General features: G+C 37.3%; 1 protein-coding gene and 1 pseudogene across 4 annotated transcripts in view; one reads left to right on the forward strand and one right to left on the reverse strand.

The window, feature by feature from the left end:
• Positions 1-265: 265 nt before the first annotated feature.
• Positions 266-25,207, reverse strand: part of TMEM50B (transmembrane protein 50B) — a 31,465-nt gene continuing 6,523 nt past the window's right edge. For 3 of the 4 annotated variants that reach the window (XM_039858064.1, XM_039858066.1, XM_039858065.1), the window contains exons 2-8: positions 13,401-13,540; positions 11,829-11,941; positions 10,604-10,671; positions 7,765-7,857; positions 4,921-4,978; positions 4,234-4,312; positions 266-1,722 (exon numbers count right to left, since the gene is read on the reverse strand). In XM_039858064.1, the coding sequence (XP_039713998.1) occupies positions 1,630-1,722; positions 4,234-4,312; positions 4,921-4,978; positions 7,765-7,857; positions 10,604-10,671; positions 11,829-11,941; positions 13,401-13,499 (603 nt within the window). In that variant the 5' untranslated portion in view covers positions 13,500-13,540 and the 3' untranslated portion in view covers positions 266-1,629. The remainder of the gene's footprint in view (positions 1,723-4,233; positions 4,313-4,920; positions 4,979-7,764; positions 7,858-10,603; positions 10,672-11,828; positions 11,942-13,400; positions 13,541-25,207) is intronic. The other variant, XM_039858067.1, reaches the window with a different exon arrangement.
• On the forward strand, positions 16,888-22,062 carry LOC120598863 (L-lactate dehydrogenase B chain-like; annotated as a pseudogene).

Below are 25,207 nucleotides of genomic sequence, written 5' to 3' on the forward strand. Positions count from 1 at the left end.
AACCAGCGTGGCATGGGAGGCAGGGGAGGGGCGCTGATGTATGTCAGAATGGACATCAATTATGATCGGACAGCCGCTAAGGGGGGGTGCGGCCAGCGATCTCCATTCTAGACCCATCCAGCCACATCACGGACAGTTTCTCCTCCACACTCCTTATTTTATAAAGATAAATGCCTCTTTGACTGGGTCTACTTGAATAATTGAAAAATGAACAGCAAACCGATTTTTATGGTTCATTATCTCAAACAGATTGAACAATATTAGAATGTGTTAGAAGTAATTATTTATTACAGCAGGTTACAAGAGAATGGAAACAAGTAATAAGTCTTACAATTTGTTGGAAGCAAGACAAAGTTTACTGACATTCTGAGGGGAAAAAAACAACAAAGAAAGAAGTAATTAAACAAGATGGCATCTAGACAAAGGCACAGTGTCCACAACTGCTTCATACTCTGTGCACTGTAAATCCTCTCGAGGAGAGAAGTTAAGCTAAATAAGGCTCGCATTAGAAGCTGCATACAAGACCACTGATACTGTCTTGCAACAAAAGGCTCTATAAAATCCCTCTGGGGGAAAACAGTGCAACATGAAACCTGTATAACAAAGGAAAGCAACAGTAAAGACCCAAATACCCACTTGAAATCTCTCCTAGGAATATACACAGTGCAAATACAGTGTTTTGAACTCAGCAAAAGAAGTTGACTGGACTATGCACTTTTAGATTAAAGATATATTTTACAGGAAGAGTTGCCCAGAGCTTGAGAGCCGGAGCGAAAAGAGACTTGCAGTTAGTAACTAATGGATGAAATGCCTAATTTTTCACTCGGTCATAATAACTCCCTTTAGGAAGCAGTGCTTTGTCTTGAAACTAATTATTCCACTCTTTGTTATATGGTTCAAGCTTTTAAACTGCAGTTGTCTCAAACTTGCCTGATGTTTAATTTTGTAATGTCGGATAATGAGAGGCTGTCAAAAGAGAACCCTAGTAGATAGATCATTTAAGCTGCTTTTATAAGAAGCATGTGGCTGAGCTGCCTTACAGTCTTTTCACAGTAACCATATAAAACTGAGCTTATCTGACCATGTATTTTCCCCTTTCAAATGAAGTCATAGTAAGAACTAACTTTTTAAGACAGGCTTTCGAACTCATCTTTCAGGCATTTAAAAAATCTTCATATAAAAGTCCACTTCTTTAATATACAGGAACAAATATTTTTCCTTTTAAAAAAATCTCATTTTTTTAAGCCAAAATAAATTACAACTTGCTGAAATACCTTTTTTAATGGCTCAGTGCTTATTTCAAATATTTGGAGCTACATTTTTTGCACATCTTCGGAAATTAGAGATACTGAAATAAAATAGTTAACTCTACGATGACATGATGACACAACCCTGGCTCAGGAAACAGATCAAGCTTTAAATTTTCAGGAATAAAAGACTGATACTGATCATCTCATCTATATAGTCTTATATTATGTACATATTAACAATCTAGTCATTAAAAAAAAGGACAGAAATTTCATAAAACTATTTCAAAACTTAGAGCATAAAAGGTTAAAGAAACAAATATTTAATGTACAGTCTATTCCATTTGGCAATGTATAACTATATTGAAAGATAAAAATTTATCTACAAATTGAATATAACAAAATGAAAATGTGATTTAAGAAGTGATCTCAGGTCCACAGCTCTTCGGTTCTTCCAAATTTGTAGATCAGAGTGCTATAAAGATATTAACATAAATCATGAGGGGGGAAAAAAAAACACATGGAACAAGCAACGGAAAATTCATTTTCTAAATATGCTTTCACAGATACCTCACTGATCCCTTTGCAACAATTTCTAAATTAAACACCATGGTGGTGTTGATCTAAATTTGCTTTTTTTGTAGAGTAGTTTGTTGACCTTGATGGCTTAGCTTAATTAAATATCCTTCCTTAATGCCCAGAAAGTTATTTGTAAGGAAAAGGGGGATTCCTCATAGTGGCAGGCATTCTATGGTATCTGAACTATAGTAACTGAAGCACCTTAAAACAAACCATGTTACAATTCTCTGCTCATTTAGCAAATAATTATTGTACACTGAGTACTGGGTAAGTGCTAGTAATGTGATTATGAGTAAAAAAAAAAAAGGCAAATGTGCTCACGAATGACGCTAAGAGTCTACTGAGGGAGACAATCACATCTCAACTGTAAAAAAAAAAAAAAGCGCTGTACAGGTGAGGTACATGGCACCAAGAGAGCGCAACAGAAGGCTCTGACCTGGTGAGAGAGGTCGAGGTTTTCCTGAGGAGGTGGTTGGTGACCGGACTGAGGTCTAAAACAAGAGTGGGAATTATCTCAGCAAAGCGCAGGGAGAAAGAGGGAGAGGAGCGGAGAGGTGGGACGCTGTGGGACCGTGAGCTGAGCGGGCACGTTGATGTGCTGGATTTGAAATGTCAGCCGCCTAGGAGGGGATAAGTAGGAGTCTGGGTACATGGTTTAGACGTGGGGAGAGACATCTGTGACTTATTGGCATATAGAATAACTGGAGTCCTAAGCATAAAGGAGCTCGCCCAGACAGAGAAAAAGGGCGAGTAGAGAAGAGAATGCCTGGAACAGTGAGGAGAGAAAAGAATGCCTAGAATAGAGCCCTAAGAAACTTCAGCCATTAGTGGCCAGGGGGTGGAGGGTCAGCTTTCAAAGGAAACAGAGGAAGAGCGGCCAGACAGGAGGAGCTGCATCCGGCACGCACAACGGGCCCAGCGCGCAGGGCGCACTCAACCAGCCACGGACCTCGCCAGCCTCTGGGCAGAGCACAGAGCTCATGCAGCAGTCACCGCCCACGTGAGCTCGGGCCTTCATGCGTACATTCGAGGTTCGGTTCCTCCAACTCTCGTTGATGTGGACTCACTTACCACTACACGAGGCTGAATTCAGATTTAAATTTGCTCTCTAAACAGTGCCTAACATGTCTTCACAAAAACTTACTGTGTCGCCAGAAGGCTGTTAGTCACATGTCAAGAAATACAATCACAAGATAGCAGAAAACCGTCAAACATCTTGCATAGCCACGAATGTCCAGGCCATGGTGTAATAAAGGGACCCAGGCGGAGCACGGCAGTGTCCCTGAGTTGAGGAAATGGAGTTGAGAGTTCAGGGATGCCAAAGCTACAGTTTTTAGGCAGAGTACAGAGAGCTACAGAGAAAGAGCATTCAGGAGATGTGTAGTGGCTTCTCCTTGAGCCTTCTGCTGAGTATCGATCAGCAGATGAATATGAAGAAATTATCCGAGAAAAGGAAAGAACATACCAAAGACCCAAAGGAAAGAACAATTCCCGGAGCTCTCACAGGGCTGGGAGGACCTCGTAATGTCATAAACAGTGGGAAATCACAGAACTCATGAGCATCAGGAAGAATACTCAGTCTATTGCTTTCGTACAGGGGACAAATCAGATCAGTCCCAGACTGAAGCTGCTTAGGCCTACCTAACAAAGTTTCAAAGCAAAACTCGAAAGGATCAAACTGTTTCCAAGGGTCCTAACTGCATCCAGAAAAAAAGCTCAAAAAATTTTAAAGAACTACCAGAAGGTCAGCCCCCAACTACCTGCATGCAAAGAAGCAAACAAGGGAAAAGAGATCCAAAATGAAAATAAAATAGAAATCAACAGGAACCGACTCAGAACGGACACAATTAGACGAGGACACCAAAATATTTGTAAACATACCTCATATGTTCAAGGAGGTAGAGAAAAGCATCAGCGTGTTAAGGAGAGATGTGGAAAATGTAAAAAAAAAAAAAAGAAAAGGACACAAATCAAGCTAATAGAAATGAAATGAAATGTATTTTTCTGAGATGAAAAATACATTGGATGGGAGGAATAGTAGATTAGACACTGCAGAAGTAGAGATTAGTGAATTTAAATATACAACAATAGAAACTATCTCAATTGAAACAGAGAAAACAAAAACAAAAAAGAACTAAACACTGGTGAGCTATGGGATGACTTCAAGCAGCCTAATATACATGTAATTGGAATCCCAGGAGAGCAAAGTGGACAGAAAAAGTATTTGAAAAAATAATGGCTGAAAAGATTCCGAATTTGATGAAAACTATAAACTCACAGATCCAAGGAACTCAATGAACCCCAAGCAGAAGAAATATGAAGAAAATGACACCCTAGCATATCATAAATTGCTTAAAACCTGTGACAAAAGCAAAGAAGGCTTAGATCTTACGGATGCCTAAAATACCTGTCGTAACACTGAAAGACGTCCATTCTGAAAAGCATAGGCTACAGGCTTCACTTTGGGGGAGTTTAGAAGACAGCCCCTAAAAAATACTTTTAATATCATTTTAATACTTACTTTACCTGAAAAACTTAATTAAAAAAACCCAACTGCCCTACCAGGTTTTGTATAAGACACTCACAGCATGTATTATTCTAATTTCTTCCTTCCTTTCCTTCCTTTCTTCCTTTCTCTCCCTCCCTCCCTCCATCCCTTACTCCCTCCCTTTATTCCTTTCTAATAAAGATACCCAATATGGATTTGTTTGTTTAACAAAACACAGGCTATGAAAACAGCAACCTGGTTCAAATAGCAGGTCTGCATGTACTAGCTAGGTGTCCTTAAGTAAACTCTGGGCCTTATTTCCTCATCTACTTAATGGGAACCTGGTTTATATATTTAGAATAATTAAATGGAAATTAAACGGTAACATATAGCATCCAGCTGAGGTCTTGGCCCATAGCAGGCCCCCTAATTAAATGGCTTATGTATACTCTTATGCGCAAGAGTATTTTCACCCTTTAAAAGAAGGTCTACATACTGTGACTAATCCAAGGGATTTAAACATGTTCCATTGCATATGCTGCCCTTATAATAAAGATGACATTTCTGTAAATATTCTAGGTATGGTTAAGAAATGAGACAACTTACCTAAAAAATATAAGTGCATTTTGAAAAAAAACAGCTAATCCTGGATAAACATCAATATCTGCACATATAAAAAAAACCAGAAGATTACGAAAGGCAATTGGCAGTAACAAAGCATATGTGCCATTCATAACATGCTGTGTATATTAAAACAATACCATTATTATTTCTTAACTCTAAGAAATCTATAATGAAATTGAAATTTAAAAATGCCCAGTCTCATTTACCCAAAACAAAGGATTGCTCTTACACTGGATCAAAGGCAATGAGCTTACTAGGTTTTCTTTTTGTCCAAAGTAACTCTTACTGTTCTAGCTGGATCAAGACAGCTGAGGAAGCAGCAGCTCATCTCCTTACTTCTTATGGCCAATAGAGAAACACAAAACGTTAGAAAGATACCAATGAAATTCCTGATGACTTAATCGACAGTTCATTTTTTTTCTTTCATAAAGTCAGGAGTTTTATTCCACAAACCTGACGGATTAGGAAAAGGGTCATTATAATTCATCATCATGCTGTCAGTGAATTTCTTTTGGAGGAAATTTCTTTTTATAGGAAGAGAAAAGAAAAAACTGGAAACTACTTAAATTTTTGAGAATATTTAATTTTTATAAAACTATAAGTGTTAATTAAAAATTCTCAAAAGGATTAAAAAACATTCAGTTTTTACCTTTTGATATAGCAAACAATGCAGCAGCATGGTTAAGTGCCCCAAGTTGGAGTCAGACCCCTGGATTTGAATCCCAACTGTACCACTGACTAAATGTATGTCCATAGGCAAATTACTTAATCTCATCATGCGTTAGTTTCCTGCTCTGTAAAATGTGCATTATAACAGCATCTCTCCCACAGAGCATGAGAAATGCTTAGAACAGTACCTGGCCCATAAAGTGCTATATAAATTATATAGCTATCATGATTATTAACAGCTCAAGAAAACCTGTACAGTAAAAGACTTGAAATATGTGTTAGAAATGCTCTCTGAAGTAAAACCATATCCAGTTAACGGAAAAGTATATTTAACAAGCAATGCTGCAGAAATAAGATGAGGTCCATGATCAAGAAACTGCTCAGTATGTACCAGTTCTTTAAAGATTCACATACAATCCATCACTGCACAGCCTTTATAGACTGAGTACTTCCCTAAACACCTTCCAGGAATGATAACTGGTTCCTATTTTCCTAATAGAAACTGGAAAGTTTCATGTGTTGCTTCAAGTAACTAGGCAGACTTTCCAAGAAAATCAGTAACAGTAGCCCACCCTTCTTAGAGTCAGGGATAAAATGAGCTTAAAATGCACTTCCTATATGATCCTGTGTGTATGAAATAGGCAAATCTACAAAGTCGGAAAGTAGGTTAGTGGTTGCCTAGGGCTGGTGGAGAGGGAAATGGGGAGTGACTGCTAATGGGTTTCTTTTTGGGGTGATAAAAAAAAGTTCTAAAATTGGACCATGGTGATGGTAGCACAGCTCTGTGCTAAAAACACTGAACTGTAGGCTTTAAATGGGTGAATTACATGATAAGCAAATTACATGTCAATAAAGTTGTTCTTAAAAAAGCACTTTACATGAGCTGCATGTTAGAACTGGGTGCTTGCTCCATTAGCATTTTTAATTAACTAAAATAACATATCTTAGATATATTTGGTGAGCAGTATTATTTAAACATTAGTCAACCACTGTCCTCTTGCACTGACATATTCTGTGCCAAGTGAAAGACACAGGTTTTCTAAGATCTGATACTGATCAAAGTATGAGACTTAAGGGAATCTATCAAGATTATTAAAAGGTCAGCCGTGGGTCAGGACAAGGAGATGTGACAGTTAAGCAGAGTGACAAAGAAATTCCAGAGATAGAGGGGTCAGGAAATGAATAAGCTGTGCTATCTGAAACTGACTCCTGCCTTTGGAGGGAGGGAGAGAGCCAATGAAACAGCTTCTTCCGATGCTTCCAGAGGCACAGGCTCAGATGGGGTCCTGCTTTCCAACCCCATCCTGGATGAAAAGCTGTGGTGCCTGGAACAGCTAGAAAACTCAGAATGGGTTCTAAGAGCTCACTCTACTGCATCAACAGTTTCTGCATGAAGACTACACACACATCTTCAGTCTTGCCCTTAAAAAAACTCACTCCCCTTGAACCTCTGACTGAAAAACTACAGGCTGGGGTTCAAGAGAAGAGGTACTGATGGAAAGAAAGATATTGCAGTCTACAACCTCTTATCTGAAATCCTTGGGGCAAGGTAGATTTTGGAAGTCAGAATTTTTCAAATTTAAGAATGGTAACACAGGATAGAAATATTACATAGCAAACCTAGCTAGGTAGGGACCAGCATCCCACAATCAAATACAACCACATTCCTGCAAGGAAACATTTGAAGATTTATTAAATGGAATAAAGACTATAATGAGCTCCATATCAAGTTAGGTCAGGTATTGCTGCCCAACTGGTAATGGAAAAACTAACTTTTAGCACTGTGTAGATTTTAGGGTTGTGGATAAGGGACTACAGGCCTGCACAGGTTTCTCACTTTTACTACTACGACCCTCAGTAAATGGGCCTCTAGCATAGAGCCTGGCTGTCCCAGGTAAGGAAGGAGATCAGAAACTCTCGAGATGGTTAAGAGTTACAGTCTTATCAGTGGCTTGTATTCTAATCAGGCTATCCCATTGCAATCATCGACCCCACTAAGAAGTTTTATTCAGCAATATATGTACCTTCACACAGAGTCATAATTCCAAGCTGAGTAATTAAACTAAATTTTATTCCAGGTGGAGTTAACAAACTAAGCCAAATATAAAAGACATATCTGAATCTTCCCTGTGAAATAAAGGAGGAATGAATACTTACTTTGGGTAACATATGCACCAAAAAGAATCCACATGGAAGCAATAAGGGACCCAAACATCAACATGAAACCAATGAAGAGCCAAACTCGAGCACCTGTGTGAAGAATAGGCTTTATGACTTGGCTCATTTCTGCAGCTCTATGTTTTAGGAACACATAACACCAGAAACACTGTTAACCTGACATATGTTTTGCAAGGATAGTCACAGGTTTACATATGCCTACTGGAACAGTTAAGTGAACGAAGATTTCTAAAAAACTAAAAAGGAAAGAGAAAAAGGGAAAGTTACTTTTTTACCGGCTAGAGAAACTAATAGCTGAATAAACTAAACGAAGCAAGTTTCATAAGTGATTATCTGACTAAATTGATTAATTAAACTCTACCTGAAAATTTACCCCGTTGCATATATATTATCAAAGTAATTGCTCTACTAGAAGTAGCAAATGTATTTCAGATAGCCATTACCACATAGGAATGAGATACTGAAAATGAATGAAGACCAATGGGTCCCCTTTTCATGTTAAAACCACGCCATTACTCAACATGGTGCAACACCTGAGCATGCCTAAGAGACAGTTCATCCTTAATTTTTGAAGCACTATGCACCACATGTAAATACATATAAACTATACGTATAACCTGAATTATAAATTTTAACTAGGTAGGGAATAGTCATGGAATAAAATGTAATAACTTAGGGTAAAAAGTATGGGCTTTGGGACCAGAGAGACCCAAGGCAAATACAAGTTCTACCTGTAAGCTAAAAAACTTTGGGTAAGGTACAGTGAAATCTCCTACAGAAAATAGTTAATAGTAACATATTCCACAGCCACGTCTGTGGAATATTCTTAAAAGAAAAACAATCAGACAATTATTGTGTGCTCTATGCACAAAAGTTTCACTTGCTAATACATGCTTTCTTATTCTTTACTCTTACTCATTCCTGACACTGCCTGCTGAGGGTGGGGCGCAACACATGTATGTGCACGCACACACACAGTGCACTTCTAACTTAGGTTTGTCTGTCATTTGTCACAATTCCCCTCTTCCCCAGTTCTTAAAGGATCCCAATGGAAGTGAAGTTAGAAAATGTGCATCAGCACTGAAAGCATCGGGTAGGAAAGAAAGCTAATTTGTCCCCCTGTAACTGGCTTATTTCACTTAGCATAACGTCCTCCAGGTTCATCTGTGTTATTGCATGTAAAAGGATTTCCTTTTTTTAAAAAACGCAATTCCCCTTATATGAGGTATCTAAGTAGTCGAACTCACAGAAACAGAGTAGAAAGGTGATTGCCAGGGGCTGGGGACGGGGAAATGGCAGCTGCTGTTCAGCGGGCATAGTTTCTGCCATACAAGATGAACGTAGGCTCCAGAGATCGCTGTGCACCTCACCTGCAGTTAGCAGCACTGTACTGTGCGCTTAAAATTTCACTAAGAGAATAGACTTCATGTTAGGTGTTCTTACCACCAAAAGTGTTTTAAATTAAATTCTTTTTTAAAAAAAGCTAAGCTCTTCACATCTTCTTTATTTGGTTTAAAATATTATACTTTATGATTCCACTCATATGAAATTCCAGAAAAGGCAAAACTACAGGGATAGAATGCAGATCGGTAGTGGCCAGGAGGTTAGGGGAAGAGGATCAACTACACAGGGGTAGGAGGGAACTTTCTGGAACAATGGAAGTGTTCTATAACATGACTATAGTGGCAGTTACACAACGGTATACATTTGTCAAAACTAATCAAACTGTACATTTTAAATTAGTGAATTTTATTTTATACTCTATACAAATTATACCCAATCGAGTTGACAAAAAATAAATATATATTACTATATCAGACACAGACACCAAATGGCTCTCAACTGGAAACGAGCATAGCACGGTAGCAAAAGACGTGGGCTCTGGAGCCAGACTGTCAGTGTTTACATCCTGGCTCCGCCACTTACTTGCTCTGTGACTCTGGACAGGTTATTTAATCTCTGTGTGTTTTAGTTCCTTCCTCTAAAACTGAGGGCAATAAGAGCACTTACCTTATAGGAATACTGTGCCCATTAAATAAGTTTATATGTGTAAAGCATTCAGGACAGTCTCCGGTACCCTCTATTCTACAAGTATTTGCTATTATTCTTCATCATCCTTCAAAATTCCTCTGGCACCTACTCCAAATTTCCAATGATAACCACAAATCACCCTCTGTAGTCCTTAAAGGTTGGAAATAAATTTATGTTTTTTCCATACAGCATGGAAATCCCACTAAAAACAAACTCCTGGATTTTAATAGACTGTGTTATAATCTGAATAAAAGAAAATGCTATTGGATGACAATTCAAAAGAATTCAACCTCCAAAAAAATTATTTATATGTAGACAAACAGCATGTTCTTCTAAAACGATTTTGCTGCAGTGTGTGGGTGGTGATCAGAACTGAATGTGAAAAACACTGTAGGCTTAGGTCTGATTTCCTAACGTGCCCATGCTTCGCTGTTGGTAATCATGACACCACCTCATAAGGAATATAACTGGTCAACATTTGGGATAAGAATAATCAATCCATCGTTAGCACTGGAAGAGTAACCTGGAGTCCAAGATCCATTGACTTTGAATAGTAACATTTTATCCATATACTATGGGCAGTATAACATGACAAAAATAGTAACTTCTGGAAGTAACTTTAATCATCCTAAAGATTTAAATAACACCTCAAACTTTTTTAAAAAGTTAATAAAAAAATATTCCACATAACCATTACCAGTCCTAATTAAAGACTCACTAGAGGCTCTGTATTTTCTGAGAAATCCCCCTTTCACCAGCATACATTAACAACTCAAAGCGCCTTTACCTGTTCTTCCTAAACAGCCGCTTTCGTAGCTGTCACCTCTCACCTGAGCGTTGGACACAGCATTTATCCTAGAACAATACAAAATCACCTAATAAGCTTTCATGATGCTAAAATATTCACCAATATTTCAAAGGGAAATATTTCCTAACTAAAGCCAATATCTGAATAACTGAACATGCCTTTTAACTTAATAACCTAGTAGATACAAATGTCACATTAGTCTTTTTTTCCCTAAAGTACACCCAGAAAACACCCTTATTTTTAAGAGATTACTATTAGTTGTCTCCAGAGATTATGAAAGAGGGGCCATTTTTCTGATTTCTTTGCCTATTTTATATTTATACATGAATGCCTCAGTGTGCATTTTCTCATTTTAAGGCTCTCATTATATCAAAAGTTTAAAAGTTTCTCTTTGTGTTAAAAGTCAAATGGTTTTCTCTGATACATTTCTCAAACTCTGAGAATGTTTGGTCTATGTATAATAAATAGGCCCACTTTATTCAGCTTCCCTTTGCATTTTTGTTAGAGCAAGGTACATCTGTAGCAGGAATGCCCTTTTCTTAGCCCCCTGAATGAATATAAGTAATTCCATCTTCTGTAATTTCAACTTTAAAAAAAATTCTTGCCAGTATAAGGAAATTATATAATCTAAAGTTTAAGAGTTTTTAATTATTAAAAGACATCCATGAAAAGCTTTCAAACTGTTTGACGAAGTGAGATAACGAATAAATCCAAAAATGATTTAATAAAAAAGAAAAGCCATTTCCTTCTCATTTGATACCAATCCTGCCCTCACCCTCCCACCCCCAAATACTGGCAAACATAGTCAAGACACATTAAAAAAAAATGATAATCCATGGTAAAAGTTTAGTACTTAAGGATGATTCACTACTAAAAAATCTAGAAATATAACATATTTCATGAAATCTAAGATGCCACTGATTTTTTTAGAGGCATCATTATTTTTTAACTTGCCAAGAAAGAAAAAATGTTATCAACTGTAATTATAAGATACCACTGACTATAAAAAGCACCTAATATCTTACTAAATTCAACACTAATTCCTGATTTAAAAAAAACTTCATAAAATGGGAATTTATTTATCATGTTAAAGAATCCATTAATTAAATTAAAATTTTATTCCAGATAGCAGAGAGTGTTAAACTTTAAGGAAAATACATTTTTAGAAAAATCATCTTGAATTGAGAATTACCTTCATACTTACATGAAAAAAGCTAACGTGGAAAATACCCCACATGTGTGAAAGGCATGGTTCAACTGTTCTGGCTTCGGATATACCACGGCTGCATCAATCATTATCCACCAACCTGTAAAAAACTTGAGAAAGAACCCAAGTCATTAAAATAACACTAATATTTTAGATTAGCATCACACCTGCTCTTAAACATTCCTCTTCTTCTACAGACCATATAAATGAAACACAAAATATTTCTAGTTTGAATTTTGGATGTTGAAATATGAAAAATAAGAATCCTTGTTTACTTATCCTTTATAGCATGAGGTGAACCTAACTAATCAAAACTGTGTACGATTCCGAAGTTCTCTCAATGCAAGAAGAAAAATGTATTATCAGGGAATGAATTATCCACTTCTTTCATACACCATAATAATTGTATGCAACCAAAGCTCTCTTAACTAACTTCCAACTAACCAGCTCCCTGATTACCTGATGTATTTCATTCTAAAGAACATTCCTTTTTAATATGCCCACGCAATTTTCCTTCCAAAAATGAGCTGTATGCTTAGCAAGAGTCAGCTCTCATATCTCCGAAACTATTTAAGCCTGCTCCAGTATTAATTACATAATCTGATTAAATACTATGTAACTGACTAAACATGAGTTTGTAAAATAATGTTTCTACGTAAACTAACTGAATAGACTTAACGTAGACAAGTTGCTAAAGAATTTCATAGACAAATTAAGTGGAGGTGAGATGACCATAAAGGCCAAGAAAAACTCAGAAATATCCAAAAGAATTCAGTATGCAGATTGCTTTGCAATTATCTTTAGTTCCTGCTGTTTTATTTTTCTCTATTGGACTTCGGATATAAAACCACAGACTAAAAGAGATGAATTTTTAAAATGTAATAGATACTGAAATTTGCTTCAAAAAATTCAGTAGGGTTAGGGAGTGGTTGGCTGATGGAATGCTAAAGCAAGATTGATCACAATTTGATTTTTGTTAAGTACATGGGGTAAGAAGAGGAGGGTTCTTTATACCATTCTCACTATTTTTGTATACATGCTTGACATTTTCAATAATAAAAAGTAAAAAAAAAAAAACTTTTAGGAAGAAAATTAAGCAACAGTTTCCTCTACAAATTCCTTCTCACTTGCTGCCGCTAGGGGAATGGAGATGGCATCTCTTCCCTAGGGCACTGCAGGGCATCAGTTCTAATGTAGCCTAAGGTCATCACTACTGTCTACGCATCTCGAATTTCAATGAGTCACAACCATAATATTTGCTTTCATCAAATTCTGAGCCTCTAAGGATCTTAAAAGACATATATATCATTAACTTAAAAATGTTACTTCCTACAATAATTGTATTCTCACTGGAACTAAAGAAAAGATATTAAGTTTAGCAAATTTACAGTCAAATGAACTCAGCTCCTACCATATTGAGTTCAGTATCTAGGACTCTGACAATTATTTATACAAAATAACAGTGAAATAAATAGCTTTAAATAGGTATTCACAGTTCAAAGGAATCGGCATTAATTTTCAGGGCAAAAGATGAGGCATAAATGTCACCAACCAGGCTTTTTCACTTACCAATATACCTGCCACCACAGAAGCCACAGCGTTTCTTCTTTCACTCCAGTCAATACATTCACATTCTGGCCAACGGAAATTATCTAGGAAGCCTGCCATTTTCACCCCTTAAGCATGGATTTTTCATTAAATACTGTATTCTACAAATAAAAATACAAAAAAAAAAAACACTAAGGAAAAGTTTTTAAGAAATATCTTACACCTCTTTAAAAGCTTTAAACACAAATTTACTTTAGGTCCAAATGTACTGTAGTTAAGAAGAAAAATTCAATATTTCAATGACTGTCTATTGAAATGTACATAGGACTGACTATACCAGGACACAGTGGGGAGCTTACTATTTGCTAAATGAGCATGGTAGTTTTAAAACATGTCTGCAAATTCTATGACGCTTATCCCACTGAGAGGTGGATCTATGTCCCTCCCCTTGGATTCGAGCCACAATAAAGACTGGTCGATCTATAAAGTAGAAGTGATGCTATGTAACTTCTACTATACAACATCTGAGACTAGACCATAAAAGACAATGCAGCATGTAGCTGGTTCTCTGGAACACTGAGTTGCTACGTAACAAAAATCCAAGGCTGCAATGCTGTGAGGAGACCATGTACAGGTGTTTTGGCCCACAGTTCCAGGTGAGGTCCCAGCCAACTGCTAGCATCAACTGCCAGATGTGTAAGTAGACACTGCTAGCTGATTGCTATTCCAGCTACAGCATTACCCCCCGAGTTTAAGCCTTCTCCAGTGAGGCCCCAGACATATGGAGCGGAGACACATCATCCTGGCTGTGCCCTTTCCAAATTCCTGGCCCATTGAAACCAGAAGCATAATAAAATGGCTGTTTTAAACTACTAAGTTTTGCAGTTATCTGTAATGCAGCAATAGATAACGGGGAGAAAATCGTGTACATAACTAACTATAAAGGTACAATATGCTGTGGGAATTTTCAAAACAGAGTATGTTCAGATAAGGTGATTCAGGGATACTTCTAATTCCACAAAGAAAGGGAAAAAGTAATTTAAAGGCACTGAAAGTGCTGAAAAGCAGGCAGAAAGTAGAGCAGTTTTGACCCTTGAAAGAAAACACAATGAATAAGATCCACTTTTATTAGCTTTTAGCCCTGAAGAACACCCTTAACCTCCCATGCCCAGCCCAGTGAATCCCCGTGGTACAAAATGGCTAAAACTTAAGCGAAAAGCCACAATCTTTTTTGGCTTGAGGTATCAGAGGATGAAGTTCAGGATTACCAGAGCAGGTGGAAATTGAAGGGGAAAGTCTTGGAAATGGGTGAGTCATAGGAAGGAGCCCCAAATACTTTAATAGAAAACCTCTTTAAAGACCTTGTCAGCCTTGGAACAGCACATGATGAGAAGACTCCAAGGAACTGAGGAAAAATACATAGCTAGAAGGCCGAAAGAACTAAGCGGCGATTTCAGCTGCTGCCTGTTGCAAGACATTTTAAAGTCTGCATTCCACGAACTCAGTAGAGATTAGTAAAAACCTCGAGGTTTCCAGACACTCTAACCTAAAGTGTAAAATCAAGTCTCCACAATTTCGAGGTGATCAGCTGGTACTTTAACTGCCTTTTAGAACTGCCTATTAGAACAAAAAGTTCATCTGGATTTAGTTATCATCATCTGCAGATGATGATAACTAAATCCAGAGTGTCTATAATGTATCAATCACAATGTCCAGTATATAATAAAAAATTACTAGACATTCACAGCAGAAAAAAAATATGATCTATTTTTAAGATAGGGTTAATATAAAAGACTAGCTCTTATTTTCTTCTATTTAAAAGACAACTATTTAAAGCAAAAATTATAACATTGTATAGTATGTCCATAAAAATAAACTTATTTCTAAACAATATATCAGTTATATTTTCAAGTAATATACTTAAATATGGGTTTAGGTGAAATGCCTCTAAATTTAATGGGTCCTATTATTAATCTGAAAAAAAAATCAATGTACTACAGAAGGAGACAATATTTGCAAAACAAATATCTGACAAAGAACCTGTATCTAAAATATAGAAAGGACTCTTTAATAATAAAAAGATAAACAAAATACAGGCAATATAAAGCATGCAAAAGACTTAAACAGACTTGAAATGGGCAAAAGACTTAAAAAGACAGTTAATTAACAAAAGCACATAAAAAGGTATTCAACATTATTAGTCATCAGGAAAATGCAAATTAAATATCATCATGCATCCAGGAGAACAACTAAAATTAAAAAGACTGACTAAACTAAATGTTGGTGAGGTTGTAGAAAAACTGGTAATCTCATATATTTCTGGTGGCAGTTTCTTATAAAGTTAAAAATAACATCACTATAACGTGGCAATTCCATTTCTAGGTATTTACCAAGGAAAGTAAAAACATATGTCCACACACACACACAAAAAGACTTGTACAAGAAAGTTTATAGCAGTTTTATTCATAATAACCCAATTGAAACAACCTAAGTGTTCATCAACAGAAAAATGGATAAACAAATGATGAATTCATAAAATGGAATACTTTTCAGCAACAAAAAAGAATGAACTGATACATATAACCACACAGAAAAAAATCTCAAAACATGATTAAGTAAAAGAAGACAGATACAAAAATGTATATACTGTATAATTCCATTTAAATGAAGCTTAACAAGAGACTAAATTAATCAATGGTCCTATAAATCAGAGCAGTGATTGCCTAAGGGGGTAAGGATTGACTACAAAGAAACTTTTTTAAGGTGATGGAAAATTATATACATTGATTGGGATACTGGTTATGCAAGTAGATACATTTATCAAAAGTCACTGAAGCATGTACACTTAAGATTTATATATTTTACAGTATGTAAATTTATCCACAAGTTTTTAAAATTTTAAAATCATTCAGATATGCTTTAGCTTGCACTAAAGTCTTACTCTATTATGAGCACATTTTGTCAAGATATCCTTCAAACATGGTAATGAATTATTATCAGAGATTAAATATTAACTAGCTAAAGGCAAGTATGGGGAAGGTCAACATGAATTTAAGACAATGTCTGAAGGTTAAAACGAGTCTTATTTCCTATTATAAAATTCATTTTCCATATATTAACATTATAAATAGTTCTATAAGCAGAAAATATATAGCTAGTTCCAGACTCTGATTTATGATATATCATGGTCTCCTCCCTCCTGGGGCTTAAGTTGATGGGTCAGGGATGGCGTGGAGCAGAAAAACATTGATCCAAATAGAGAATAAGGGGAGATCTACATCAAAATTTTAAAACATACTGACATTTAAAAGCTGAGTAAAGTTAATTAGATTAAGGAGAAGCAAACTGGGTAGAACAAGGAAAAAGTAGATTATATATAAAGTCCTAAGTCTCTTTGGTACCAACAAGGAAGAATTAGCTGGTACCAGAGAATCAGGACATTGTTAAGTTAGTGGACAGAGTAGCTTGGAGTAAGTTTGGAGACAAGACAGGTAAGGACCAGATCGACATGGACCTCATGAAGGATTTGGAGTTTCCCAATCCTAGTACTGGGAAATCAACTAAAGATCTTTCAGGAGAAAAGGAAGTGAGGCTGTCACTGTGGTCAACATTTAGGAGAGGAAAATGAGGGGAGGAGGGCCAGTACACTAAAAACTAGCACTCTCAACTGGAAAGACTGACTTTCCTACGGGTTTTATTGTTGATATTTGCCAAAGGCTAATAAGTATATTGTATCATGACACAGTCTTGATTGAATGTAAACTGACAATACGAACGCTGGCTCCCCAGCTTAAAGTGGAAACAATTACACAATATTTAATATGATAGGCCTTTGAAGACTTAATGAAGGCAACGGTTAGAGAAAATCTAAATGTTCAACAATAGAATAAGTGTTAAATAGTTTACCTAATGCAAACAATGAAAAATCTATTTTTGAAAAACATTTAAAGCATTAGGAAATGGCAATGACTAATTATACTAAGTGAAAAAAAAGCAGGATATTAAAACTATCTATAGTGTTATTTCCTTTTTTCAAAAAGAATTAATAGTACACATATAAAACACACACAATAAAATACTAGAGGGACAAACACCAGTACTTTTATAATATTAGTATACATGTATAATGATAGGTAGGATCTCATGTTTTTTTGCTTGTTTATTTTCTAAAGTAAAGTAATTCATGCTGCACTGAGCATGAATTACTTTTTTCTAAAATAGAGTAATTCATGCTGCACTGAGCATGAATTTTTTTTTTTTAAAATACAAAGTTTCTAGAAATTATTGTAATTAACTCAATGAATTGCTGATAGTTCTTGCCTATTGAGAAACCTCTTATATAATGTAACAGGACTGTAACTGCTTTTAAAAAACTTGAAAAGATTTTTTTGAGGTCAAGTAATTATTAGTGTGTTCTCCCAGAAAACTGATCCTGGTATCAATTTTTTAAAAAATAAGATTATAGATAATCATGCTAAGCAAAATCAGCCAGACAGAAAAAGTTGAAAACCACATGATATCACTTATATGTGGGATATAAGCCTAAAAGCACAGGACAAACAAACCAGAGACTCATGGACATGGACAATAGACTAGTGGTTATCACAGGGGACGGGAAAGAGGAAAGTAGATGGGGCAAAAGGGGTCAAATATGTGGTGACAGAAAGAAATCTAACTATAGGCGGTGAACACACAATGCAATATATATATGCCTTACTGTTGAACTGTACACCTGAAACTTATTGGATTTCATTAACTAATGTCACCATAATAAAAAAATAATAATTAAAAAAAAATGAGCAATGAAGATAAAATATTGTGTCATGGATAGAAACTTGTCAAAGGGTTTTCTACTGTTAGCTTATTTATCATATACTGAGTGAAAATAAACAGTATTTAAGTCAAATATCATTAGTTTTAACCCTTTACCAGTGAAGAATTTTTAAATTTAAGCAATTTTAGGCTCTCCACCTTTTGTGTGTGTGTGTGTGACATTCTGAGTGATGCAGGACGGTGACCAGACGAGCAAGTTAAAAGCAGGTGGACACATCCTCGCCTGCCTCAGTACCTTCCCTGGGGCAGAACGAGTGGCGCTGGTACAACCCAGTCACAATTCCATTAACCAACAGAGAGCTGTTCAGTGGCAACATTAAAACAGAGCAAAAGAATAGGCTTTGGATAAAGGGAGTTTTAACAGGAACGCTGGTGTATTATATGTTATATTTCTTGCAGTACCTGTTTCCTTATGTTGTTTTGTAACATTTGTGCACGCACTAATAACTGTGACTAACTTAATAATCACATTTTTAAATTTTTATCTTTATGTTGGGTGGGGCAGAAAATAAAAGGTGTTTTTTTGTTTGTTTTTTTGTCTGCCAATTTTTGACAGGCATTTTCTGTCCAGTAAGGAGGAATTTGAGCAGGGTCACTCCACATCTCTGCTCCCAGACTGTGTGCTCTTTGAGGGAAGGGGCTATGTATTTAAGTCTTCAGCCAAGGTCACAGTACAAAGATTACATGGGGTGAATGCTCAATAAAAATATGTTGAGTAAGTAAATGAATAAAGGGTATCCAAAAATAAATAAATAAATATTAAAAAGAAAAAAAAACAAGATTATTGAACTGCACTATATATTATTGGTCTGATCTATAAGTCTTATAATAGATTAAGTAGCAATTACTCCCATTACTAACAGAGGCAACTCTTTATAAAAAGGAAATCTGAGTCCTTTTTAGAGGGCATTTTAAGTGATTCAACTACTGAACTTTCATTTCCCAAAATTTAGTTTAGGAAACCAAAGGACACTTTCAAAACCAAGTGGAGAAAATGACTACACACTTTAGCACACAAACGTGGTCTGACCAATTCCATATGCATCGAAGTCCCAAATAACATATCTAATTCAGAAATTTTTCCTTTAATCAAACTTCTATACTCACGTGTTTATTCATCCATGTCTACACTAGTTATTAAATGCTACTAGTGTTAGGCCCTGAGTGTATAAAAATGATTAAGACAATCGATGTAGAGAACAGTCAGAGACACTATCAGAAAAACAACTAATTAGACTACAACATGTGCTATAACACACATACACTATGGCTATAATAAAAAGTGATATAATAGAAATATGAAAAACGTGTTATAGGACACTACCTTCTGGGAAGAGTTTGGAGAGTCTGATAGAGGAAGAACAAACTTGGCTGAATTTTGAAGCATAAATATGAGTCTGGCAGATGAAAAAGGAACAAAATATACAAAATTATGTAGGTTCAGAAGAGATACGGGTAGAGTTTAAGGTATTTCAAAGAGCAATGGTGATTAACCAGTTTGGGGCAAGATCATACAGGATTTGGCGGCCCACTCAAGTCTGAATTCTATCCTCTAAGTCAGGGATTAGCAAACTTTCTGTAAGAACCAGATAGGACACATTTTTGGTTTTGTGGGCCAATCTGTCATAACCACTCAATTCTGCTGTCATAGCATAAAAGCGGCCATAGACAAAACATGAACACATGAGCATGGCTGTATTCCATGTATAAAGCTTAATTTACAAAACAGGCAGCAGGCCAGAATTGGCCCACGATTCATAGTGTGCAGACCCCCTGCTCTAAGCAATAGGAAATCACCAGAGGCTTGTAAGCAGAGAAGTGACAAGATCAGCTTTTGGATGATTTAGAAAGATAATTCTGGCAGCAGCACTGTGTGGGGACTGAAGAAAACTGTTAAAGATACCTGCCCTCATTCTATACAGGAAGAGAATAAAGATGTAAACTGAGACCATATAGGTACAAGCGACAGAAAAAGTTTTGAGAAATATTACAGTAGTATTATCTAGAAGCAGGGGAAAGCTAAGCAGGACACGGTTGGGTGCCCAATGGCAAGTGAGACACCGTTAACCAAAACAGGAAAGGGAGAATGGGAAAGGTGAGTTTCAGCCTAACATATTTGGTATGACTGAAGGACATTCAGGTGGAGACATACATAAGACAGATGTACAAAAACCACTAAAAGGGTGGTTTAAGACAGAAATACAAATGATAAGTTCACAGTAACTGGCAACTGAAGTCGTGGGGGCAGCTAAGGTATCTGAGGGAGAAAATACGGAAGAGGACTAAGGACTAATTTGGGTTCATCTCTGACTCACTGTCCTTCTTCCTTGAATTACTATGCCAGGCATTGTAGCAGATCTACATACATAATGGTATTTAATCAGCACGTAACTCCTCTAGAGCAGCGGTCCCCAATCTTTTTGGCACCAGGGACCGGTGCTCCTATGAGAATCTAATGCCTGATGATCTGAGGTGAAGCTGAGGCGGTGATGCTAGCACTGGGGAGTGGCTGTGAAAGATGAAGCTTCGCTCACCTGCCCGCCACTCACCTCCTGCTATGAGGCCCAATTCCTAACAGGCCATGGACCAGTACTGGTCCACGGCCCAGGGTTTGGGAACCCCTGCTCTACAGCATGTACTGAATATTTACAGATCATCTCCTATGAGCAAGGCGCTGTGGGAAAATAAAGATAAATAAAAAGTAGCCCTCAGCATTAGAGAATTTATAAACTAGCAGAGAAATCAATTAACACTTTCTTAAATTAAAATACAATTTGTATGATTTAAAAAAAATCTGTTACAATATTGTCTTCTTCACATGACTCTTACTGTGGTCTGGAGAGCCTTCTCTCTCCTGTGCACAATGACAACCCTTAAGGAAAGTTGACTGCACCAGCTGCAGAAGAGGCTGCAGTCCCAAAAGATAATGTCACTGCAGCAGGTGCTGGACAAGTTGGTATGGCGTGTGCCATCAGCATTATGGGAAAGTCTCTGGCTTATGAGCTTGCTCTAGTGGATGTTCTGGAAGATAAACTCAAAGAAGAAATGATGGTCTGCCACACAGGAGCTTATTTCTTCGGGCACTTACAATTATGGCAGATAAAGATTGACCTGTGAACACCAATTCTAAGATTGTGGTGGTAACTGCAGGAGTTCACCAGCAGGAGGGAAAGTTGTCTCAATCTGGCAGAGGGATGGTAATGTCTTCAAAGTCATTATTCCTCAGGTCAAGCACAGTTCTGATTGCTTCATAATTGTGGTTTCTAACTCAGTGGATAGTCTCATGTACATTACCTGGAAACTGAGTAGATTACCCCAAGCACTGTGTGATCAGAAGTGGATATAATCTGGATTCTGCTAGATTTCGTTATCTTATGGCTGAAAAATTTGGCATTTAGCTGCCATGGATGGATTTGGGAGAACACGGCGACTCAAGTGTGGCTATGTGGAGTGGAACGAATGTGGCAGGATTTCTCTCCAGGAACTGAATCCAGAAATGGGAACAGAGAATGATTGTGAAAAGTGGAAGAAAGTGCATAAGATAGTGGTTGAAAGTGCCTATGAAGTCACCAAGCTAAAAAGACACATCAACCAGGCTACTAGGTTAAGTGTGGCTGATCTCACTGAATCCATGTTGAAAAATCTATCCAGGATTCATTCAGCATCAAGTATGGTGACAGGGGTGCACAGCACTGAGAATGAAGTCTTCCTGAGGCATCCATGTACCCGTGGGACATCCAGAAGGACCTCAAAGACTTGTAACTTCAGGCTTCTAAGCTGTAAAAATTTAAAAACTACAGTGTGATTAGCCATGAGCTTTTAGTTTCCATGTACATGGACCACAGTTTGCTTTTATCTTCCTAAATATGTGAATCTGGGCTCACAGAATCAAAGCCTACGCTTGACTTAATGCTTGCAATGAGCCCTTAAACAAATAAAATGAACTATCATAGAGTAAAAAAAAAGTTACAAAAAATCAGGAGATTAACAAAGTACAAATATCATTCAAAATATTAGGTCTACATAGCCAGAGCAAAATAAGTTGATTCAGATGAAAAAAAGAATAAAATCTACACCTTCCCCACTATTACTATTAGTTATAGGGTGCTTATAGGTTACAGATCGCTCCATTCCATCCTCCAAAAAACTCTTCTCATGGATTATTCCACTGAATCCTCACAAACGCTCTAAGGCAGTTACTACTATCATCTCGTATTACTGAAGCGATTTAGAGAATGGTTAACTTGCCCAAGGTCACACAGCTAGCGAGAAGGAGAGCCAAGATTTCCACTGAGGTTCTGATCTGATTCCAAAGTCTGTGCTCATGACCATCACATAAACCGCTGCCCATCACCAGACAGTCTCACAGTATGTCTCATTTCAGATTTCACGAGAAGAAAGTTACTGTACCTGTGGTGGAGAGAGCATGGAGGACAAAGTAGAAGAGAAAGCCCCAATTTAGAGGAACACTGCGATCACTGGGAAACAGAAGAAAGTAGCCCAATGAAGTCTACCGTGACCGTGGTGATTACCACTGATTCAAATCTGGCCAAAGGAGTCTGGAGATAGTTTTTCTTCCTGGATTGCTATAAACCTGGTTTCTAACAGTGTGAATATTTTATAGGCCTAAAATCCAACAACATGAATTATTCGGACATCTAAATACTTTTGGAAAAGACATTTTACATACTTAATCTCAAGGAATGCTTATTTGCTTTCTGACTTGTAAATCACATATAACAAGAATAAAATTTAATAAGTACAACCAATTATAGTAGAAGATTTAAATCTAAAAACCAAAGTGAAGAATAGGGAGCACAGATTTTTAGACACTTAAACTTTATAATTACATAACTTCCCCTAGTAATATCCTTAACAACTTTAAATTATTCAAAATGTGGGTTACTTGATAAATTCTCCCCTCCACTGCTTCTCTATGCAACTGGTTCACAGATTTAAACATCCGGTCCCAGATGCATAGATGAACGACCTGCAAGCAAAGTCACCTCAAAATCAACATGTCCAAACACAAATTCATGACCTCCTCCTCCAAACCTGGTCGCATTCCAGATTCCCTACAATAAACAAATCACTCTTCATCCAGGTACACAAGCCAGAAACGCAGGTGTCAGCCTTGTTACTTCTTTCTTCTCCCTCACAACCAATCCATCACCTGATTATGCCTCCTAAATAGCTCTCAAGTCTAACTTCTTTCCATCTCCTCCACTGTGATGTGAGTACTACTCTCACCTGTCCCATTACTATAGCCTCCCAACTGAGGGGAGGGGAGAGGAGGGGAGGGGAGGGAAGAGGGAGGGAGGAGGAAAAAGCAAGCAAGCAAGCACAAAGCTGGTATCTCCCTCCTGCTTAAAACTTTCAATGCCTTCCCATTTGTTTTAAGACGAAGACAACACTCTATATAGTAAGGTCCGGTCACTTGCCTCAGTCTCCTCTTATATTTTCTTCTGTCCCTTTCCTCCAGTCATCCTGGTTTCTCTTTTAGTGCCTCATACTTGCTAAATCACCTTATCTAAAACCCACACACTCTCTGATACCTTTCCATTCCCAGCTCACCTAGTTAACTCCAACTCATACTGCCAGATGTCAGCTTAGTTGTCACTTTTCAAGTCAAATATCAGCTTTCCCTTCCTTCATTCAACGTTGATCTACAGTGTCTACTACATGCCAGGCACTGTTATGGACACTTAAGGTACATCAGTGAACAGATGAAAAGCACTGACTATATAGAGCTTCAGTGGGGAGCAGGGAGGAGAAAGAGACAATAAACATAATTGTAAAAGTCAACTACATACCATGGTAGTTAAATGATACCTTCCCTGGGGGAAAAAACAGAGCAGAGTAAGAGGCATTGAGAGTAGAGGCGATAGCAAGGCCGGAAGAGAGTTCAGGTCACACTTGTCATCAAGGTCGGCCCATGGAGAAGATGACACCTGAGCAAAGACTTGAAACTGGGGAGAGAGTTAGCCCTATGGCTATCTGACAGGGACAATAGCGGGGCAAAGGCCCTAAGGCAGCATCTGGACATACAAGGAGCAACACAGAAGCCAGTGTGGCTACGGTGGAGTGAGGGAGAGGGGAAAGGAGAAGAAAACAAGATCAGAGTGGTAACAGGGGCAAGGAAAGGTAAGTGAAGAGCCTCATAGGCCACCATGAGAACTTTGCTTTTTACAGTTTGAATTCAGGAGCCATAAGAGAGTTCTGAACAGTGACTAACATTAAAAGAATCCTTTAGGCTGCTGTGGGGAGAAGAGACTATAGGGGTAGGAGCGGAGAGACCAGTGAAGAGGTTGTGAATTAATCCAAGTGAACGATACTGACTTCCAGGGCCTCCTAACTCCATGACCCGATCTAATCTCCCTACTATTTCATTATTAATCTTATTATTTGATTAATACCTACCTTTCCCTATAGATTCCATGAAGGACAGTCCAAGTCCATTTCTGCTCACCATAGTATTCCTAGGGCCCAGCACAGTGTCTGGCACATAGTAGGCATTCGAATACTTATTGAATGACTAAATCTAACTATTATAGCTTCCCAATTTTGAAATGTAATACATGTCTCATTATCCTGTCACAAAAAAGAAATGGAGTAACTTCATACCTAGACTTATTTAAACTGATCATTTGTACAAGCTGGTAATAAGATACATCATTTCAGTGAGGGAAATACATTTACTGTAACAATATAGTCAAACACATTATTTCTTAAAATCATCCTCCCTGCTTCCTAAGTCCACATTCTGCTGAAATTTTCTCTCTAAAACTTGTAGACTGGATCATGCCATTCATTCAAAAACTTCCAGCCGCCTGTGAGATAAAGCCCAAAATATACAGAGTACTTACACTCTCCCCTAATATAGCTTTCTTATCATCTACTATCATTGACACAGTCTATACTCCAGCCACAGAGAAATAAAGAAGGAAAAAAGCAGCCAGTACTTACTGAGTATCTACTGTTAAGCAAACTGTTAA

Source organism: Pteropus medius, unplaced genomic scaffold, assembly GCF_902729225.1.
Source record: "Pteropus medius unplaced genomic scaffold, Ma_sr-lr_union100, whole genome shotgun sequence".
NCBI classification, from domain to species: Eukaryota; Metazoa; Chordata; class Mammalia; order Chiroptera; family Pteropodidae; genus Pteropus; species Pteropus medius.